At 45.6% G+C, this 7,500-nt stretch overlaps 1 protein-coding gene across 1 annotated transcript in view; it reads right to left on the reverse strand.

Moving 5' to 3' along the window:
* syt9b (synaptotagmin IXb) overlaps positions 1-7,330 on the reverse strand; it is a gene marked incomplete at its 3' end in the record, with an annotated part of 31,290 nt that extends 23,960 nt beyond the window's left edge. The window contains exon 1 of the mRNA XM_083667059.1: positions 7,135-7,330. Within this exon, the coding sequence (XP_083523185.1) occupies positions 7,135-7,282 (148 nt within the window). The 5' untranslated portion in view covers positions 7,283-7,330. The remainder of the gene's footprint in view (positions 1-7,134) is intronic.
* Between the last annotated feature and the right edge of the window lie 170 nt (positions 7,331-7,500).

Raw genomic sequence — 7,500 nt, forward strand, 5'->3', positions numbered from 1 at the left:
TATGGTCCTCATGGTCCTCATGGTCCTCATGGTCCACATGGTCCTCATCACAGTACGTAAGCAGACAGCTGTCCATCACAGTACGTAAGCAGACAGCACTGTCCATCACAGTACGTAAGCAGACAGCACTGTCCATCACAGTACGTAAGCAGACAGCACTGTCCATCACAGTACGTAAGCAGACAGCACTGTCCATCACAGTACGTAAGCAGACAGCACTGTCCATCACAGTACGTAAGCAGACAGCACTGTCCATCACAGTACGTAAGCAGACAGCACTGTCCATCACAGTACGTAAGCAGACAGCACTGTCCATCACAGTATGTAAGCAGACAGCTGTCCATCACAGTACGTAGGCAGATAGCAATGTCCATCACAGTACGTAGGCAGATAGCACTGTCCATCACAGTACGTAAGCAGACAGCACTGTCCATCACAGTATGTAAGCAGACAGCTGTCCATCACAGTACGTAAGCAGACAGCACTGTCCATCACAGTACGTAGGCAGATAGCACTGTCCATCACAGTACGTAGGCAGATAGCACTGTCCATCACAGTACATAAGCAGACAGCACTGTCCATCACAGTACGTAAGCAGACAGCACTGTCCATCACAGTACGTAAGCAGATAGCACTGTCCATCACAGTACGATGATGACACAACACTTCGAAACTGCAATAACTCGCTAATGGAGCCCAAGGCTGCCATGACGCTCAAACCAATCTTTCATGATGTCCATCGGTATTGATCTTCTGAGTTGAAGGGCACGTTTTTAAGATGAAAAGGCTTAATAAGAGCTCTCATTTTCACCTGAAAGCTCGGAGTGTTTTCTTTCTTTAAAACAGGTCACACGTACCAGCCTTTAGGTCACGCTCACCACAGCCTCTCCTACGTGTCAACATGTATGTGCCACGGATGTTCTGGAAATCTCAAGTCACAGACTCCACACGGTCTACAGCATGGGCAAATCGTGGCAATTCAATCATTCAATGTATTGTTTTATTGTTCTATTTTGTAAATTTGTAAAAAAAAAAAAAAAAAAAAAAGAAATTGCTATTTTGTTAATATTTTGCTATTTTGTAAATCTTTTGTCAATATTTGCTATTGTTTTATTATGTCCCATGCACCAACCTCACCAAGTCAATTTCCTCTGCAAATATACTTGGCCAAATAAAAAGAATTCTGATTCTGACTCTGATTCTGATTCTGATTCAAAGGCACATGCAGCTGTGCTACAGTCCAGACTGTACAGGACAGACATGTCTCTTCCCATGTCTGCCCTCTCAGCAAGCCCCCGTCTGTCAGGCCTGAAGACTGGTCCTAGACTCCTCCTAGGCCTTGATGCCTGCACTCTTACTTATTAATGCTGTTTGTAGAGGGTTGGAGGGGGTTCACACAGATACACAGACACACAAACACATACACACAGACACAGATACACACACACATACACACACATACACACACACACACACACATACACACACACACACACACATAGACACAGATACACAGACACACAGACACATACACACACACACACACACACACACACACACATACATAGACACAGATACATAGACACAGATACACAGACACACAGACACAGACACACATACACAGATACACACACACACACACACACACACACACACATACACACACACACACACACACACACACACACAGACACACACACACACACACACACACACACACACACACACACACACAGACACAGACACAGACACACACACAGCCATATGGGCTTCCTGCTGAATCAAATGGCATCAAGAGATTTGTCTACCCAGTCTGAGATCACTTGGTGGTGGAATATTCATATACTGTGAACTCCATCAGGGGTGAATGTGTGTGCCGGTGTGAGCCTGTGTGTGTGTGAGATTGTCTCCATATATTCTATATATGCGTGTGTGTGTGTGTGTGTGTGTGTGTGTGTGTGTATGTGTGTGTGTGTATGTGTATGTGTATGTGTGTGTGGGTGTGCGCGATCGTCTCTGTATGTGTGTGTGCGTGCGCATATGAAAAAGGTACATTTGAACATGGGAACATGGGAATGTGTGATAGTTGACTGGGGAACATGGGAATGTGTGATAGCTGACTGGGGAACATGGGAATGTGTGATAGTTGACTGGGGAACATGGGAATGTGTGATAGTTGACTGACTTCTCAGTTCTCTGATTATTGAATTATTTGGTGTCAGCTGTCCACCGGCTTTCCATGCATGCTGAAATCAAACCTCCTCACTTCCACACGTATAATATTCAGAAAGATTGTGACAGACACAAAAAAGGAGCCCTACAGCGACAGATTTGAATATGAAGATTAGTGAACACAATGTTGGATTATAATCTCAATACGAGCACAGGACGTGCTATACATTACCAATGATGAATAGAGCCAGAACTGGGGAGGCTGGTGGCAGTAGAAATGGAGGCTGGTGGAGGTAGAAATGGAGGCTGGTGGCGGTAGAAAAGGAGGCTGGTGGCGGTAGAAATGGAGGCTGGTGGCGGTAGAAATGGAGGCTGGTGGAGGTAGAAATGGAGGCTGGTGGCGGTAGAAAAGGAGGCTGGTGGCGGTAGAAATGGAGGCTGGTGGCGGTAGAAATGGAGGCTTGTGGCAGAACAAGCTCACTGTGACGCATAGAATGGTATCAAACACACGCGTTTGATACCATTCCTCATTGCATTCTATGCTTTACAACAACCCCGTCCTCTGATTCCTACCTCCGCTAGCCTCCATTTCTAACTCCACCAGCCTCCATTTCTATCTCCACCAGCCTCCATTTCTATCTCCACCAGCCTCCGTTTCTATCTCCACCAGCCTCCGTTTCTATCTCCACCAGCCTCCGTTTCTATCTCCACCAGCTTCCATGGAGCCAGACCCACAATGCAATGCAGCGTCAGGTGGGACTGATGCAACTCATAGAGTACAATACCATGGCAACAATGCTGCGTTGCGTTGGTTGTTGTTGTGCTGTTGCTTGGCGCTGGGAGGACAAGTATCAACCACAGGGAGGGTGAGCAGGTCTAAGGTGAGCACGGTTCACTGACCCAAGTGACAAACTCATTTACCCAGAGGGCATCAGGGATTTGGCTGCCAGTGTTTTTACCCAGTGTGAGAGTAGAGAGCTATTAATATCTGATATCTGGCCTGATACGACTGCTACTCTTCTCCTCAGCCGAGTGCAACATCACGAGATTGGGCACAAGTCCAAAAGCAGGGGTTTTGGAAATTTGGGTCGGTGGTAACTGGTGGAAATACCAGAGGAGCGATGTCTCATCTGCCCTCACTGGGGTGAAGTAGAGGTAAATAGAGGCGTGTTCACGACATTAAGCAGGTAGAGTGCCATTGTATGCTCTTACACCACTATTGTCAAAGTGGGGTACGCGTACCCCCGGGGGTACGTGGATCGATCTAGGAGGGTATGCAAAATAAATCTGTGATTTACCTTCCCAAACAGTCCTGTTGAATAGCCGACTGCAGTCTCAGTACCAAAAATAAATGCATGCACCCTATCCAACAGAATAATATTATCACAATGTCTAATATGTAAGGGATAATGTTCATAGAATATCAATTAGGCTACAAAATAACCGACAGGGGGTACATGACTGTTTGGGAACCACTGCTCTAGCAAATATCTGGCCTTGAAAATGGCACTTCTCATTTCAAACACACCCTACAGCGCTCATGAAGACGGGTTTTCACCCTGGTGAACCTCTTGGTCTGCGGTGTCCAACCCTAGTGGTTGGGTGGGTGTGTCTCAATAAACTGGCCTCTCCTTCATCTGCCCTGATGTAAAACAAGGTGAACCGGTGGCCTCAAGTCCCCATTTTTGCATCCTGTATAGACTGCTTCCCACGATTCTTATCTTACCATGACTGGCTGGTTGTTTGAAACAGGTGTGTTAGTGCTAGGCTGGAATGAATGCCTCTATGCCCAGAAACTTCTCATTCCTCATTCCATTCCATGCATTACAATGAGCCCGTCCTCCGATTTCTACCTCCACCAGCCTCCCCTGAACCACAGGTAGAGGGAAAGAGGCCTGTTGAAGTATCTCATTCTTATTAGATGAATGCCTAACATGACTGGATGACATCACCCTTGTTAGACCACCGTATGTGTCACCTAGTAACCATCACATCCACAACAATCAGTAGGTTTAGGAGGATTTTAATGGTATTGGTATTTAATGGTATTATTTTGTCGATTATTACATTGATCTTTGGTCTTATTGCATGGACTTCCACACACACGCGCACACACACACACACACACACACACACACACACACACACACACACACACACGCCCCAGGCACATCTATTAGTCTCATTGTGTTGTTTCTATCGGGTCACTACTCATCCATGACGGGGGCAAGTCCAAGCTGAATTTCTACACACGCACGCACGCACGCACGCACGCACGCACGCACGCACGCAAGCTGGAGAGAGAAAGAGAGAGAGAGAGAGAGAGAGAGAAAGAGAGGGAGAGAGAGAGAGAGAGATAGAGAGAGAGAGAGAGAAAGAGAGAGAGAGAGAGAGAGAGAGAGAGAGAGAGATGAGATAGTGTAATCTAATCTGTTCTTTGACGTGATGAATGCTGTAATGTGTTTGCCAGTAGTAAATTGTGGCAATAACAGGATGTGATGCATCTTTTGTCAGCTGTCACACAGTGCAGCATGTTACAATGCTACGGTAAAAAACATTTAAAAAAAGTTTTGCACATCCAATGTGGTCTTCTATGGCTCACTATAGTCCTCTATGGTCCTCTATGGCTCACTATGGTCCTCTATGGTCCTCTATGGCTCACTATGGTCCTCTATGGCTCACTATGGTCTTCTATGGCTCACTATGGTCCTCTATGGTCCTCTATGGCTCACTATGGTCCTCTATGGTCCTCTATGGCTCACTATAGTCCTCTATGGTCCTCTATGGCTCACTATGGTCCTCTATGGTCCTCTATGGCTCACTATAGTCCTCTATGGTCCTCTATGGCTCACTATGGTCCTCTATGGCTCACTATGGTCTTCTATGGCTCACTATGGTCCTCTATGGTCCTCTATGGCTCACTATAGTCCTCTATGGCTCAGTATGGTCCTCTATGGCTCAGTATGGGCCTCTATGGCTCAGTATGGTCCTCCATGGCTCAGTATGGTCCTCTATGGCTCAGTATGGTCCTCTATGGCTCACTATGGTCCTCTATGGCTCAGTATGGTCCTCTATGGCTCACTATGGTCCTCTATGGCTCAGTATGGTCCTCTATGGCTCAGTATCGTCCTCTATGGCTCACTATGGTCCTTTATGGCTCAGTATGGGCCTCTATGGTCCTCTATGGCTCACTATGGTCCTCTATGGTCCTCTATGGCTCACTATGGTCCTCTATGGCTCAGCATGGTCCTCTATGGCTCACTATGGGCCTCTATGGCTCAGTTGGTAGAGCATGGCGTTAACAATGCGTAGGTTGTGGGTTTGATTCCTGCTGGGATCATATATACTGAAATGTATGAACTCACTGCAATGTAAGTCGCTTTGGATAAAAGCGTCAGCTAAATGGCATATATTATATATATATATTATTATTATTATATATATTACAATGTATCAGGTGCAGGACAGATGGACGTATCAAAGGAAAAGGGAATGTCCGCTCAAAAACTAAAAAAACATTATTATAAAGTCTCTGATTTGCATAGGAATCTTGCATAGGAATTTTTGGGGTATTGTGTGTGGATTGATGGCAAATTATTTTAATTTAATCCATTTTAAATTGAGTCTATAACACAACAAGACGTGAACAAAGTGAATGGGTCTGAATAATTTCTGAAGGCACTGTATAGACCACAAGTGTAACCAGCAGGGTTTGAACTGGGGACGTCTTGCATGGATGCCACAGACGTAAACCTTTATATCAAGAGGACATCCTCGGCCTTCGTATTTACAGGGCTACCTCATAACAGTGTGATTCCAAACCACCTCTGCTACACAAGTGTATATATTCTTGTAAGTAGGACCTTCGGCATTTCATGTTGGCAATTCACACAGCTTTACAGCCACTTAGTTCTCCGCTAGTAATCTGATTTACGAGCGTCCAGACCAGACATGTCTCTCCCCCCCTCACACCGCCAGTCTTTCACTGGATCTGACTACGGGACCAATCATGTTGCACTGTGCTCCTTTATGACACAAACATGGGTTCCGACATAGAATTAGAACTAGAACACTCCGGGTTCCAAGTCTCTGTGGGTTCCAACAAGGGACGGCTTGGTCAAAACTAGCCGCCTCCGTCTCCCGGGTGACGTTGTCATGTTGCGTAGATGGAACGCTGTTTATGTGGAACAACGTGCAGCGAAGTGGGTCAGAAGGCCTTTCGGGAACAGATCTGTTTGCAGAAGTTCCGCATGCATGTTTAATGACATTTGTAACATGTTTAAACGCATGATTCAAGCGCAGCTGATATTTATATACAGCCCAAAGAAAATATATGGCTCACCACTATACTCTGACTGCAGTAGCAGGCTAGTTGGACTGAGGGTATGCATGCAATTTCAATGTGAACCCTTTGACACTAAAAAGCACTTTTGAACAACAAATTCCACTTAGTTTAGGCTAACTAGTAACTACCAGTCTAATGAAAATGCAAAAGTCTATCACAGTAATTTGTCATATGTTCTTCAAAGCCGTATTACCAGTGCTGTGTGGAATGGGTGGGGCCCCAAGACAAATAACACATTGCTTTCGTGCTGCTGGATACACACTGAGGACGTGCACATGAATGAATTCTACACTTTTTGCGTCGATAACATTTTGCTTGAAACATCGTAAAAACGTTGCTGGAGCCGACGCAACAAGTTTGCTCTGCACCCGACCAGCGGCAAAGTGTCTTGAAGATGTGAGAGCAGTGTAATTATGGCTCTCTGTTCAACAAGGTACACGATTATTGATCTAATAAACTTCTGAATTGGAATTAGAGCTACGCATACGGTATTAGGCTACTGTTGCAAGAAGTTTATCTCAACGACTTCAATTAATTCGATTGTGTTTTTATTATTTTCATATTTCTTGAAAGAATTAATTGCTGTCATACATTTTTACAACATGCCATTGCTTTACCTGAGTCTGAGTATCTCGGTCTGGCGAGATCTCGAAAATAGTAGATGAAATCCACACAGTTGTCGTTTTCCACTTCGCCTTTAGAGCAGAGGTCCGACAGGAGTTCCAGCGCCTTTCGACAAATCTCGTCCTCTCTTTCTCCAGTCATTTCCCTCCAGCATCCTTCTGCGTGGATGGGCTCTCCGGCAGCTCCAGTCCACTCCGCCGCTATAACGCCTAAGTACACCCCTATTCCGAAAGCTCCGGTCTGCACCTCTCCTATAACGCCTAAGTTCAACCCTATCCCGATAGCTCCAGTCAACTCCGCTACTATAACGCCTAAGTAAACCCCTATTCCGAAAGCTCCGGTCTGCACATCTCCTATAA

This window comes from Argentina silus (genome assembly GCF_951799395.1).
Source record: "Argentina silus genome assembly, chromosome: 3".
In the NCBI taxonomy this organism is placed as follows: Eukaryota; Metazoa; Chordata; class Actinopteri; order Argentiniformes; family Argentinidae; genus Argentina; species Argentina silus.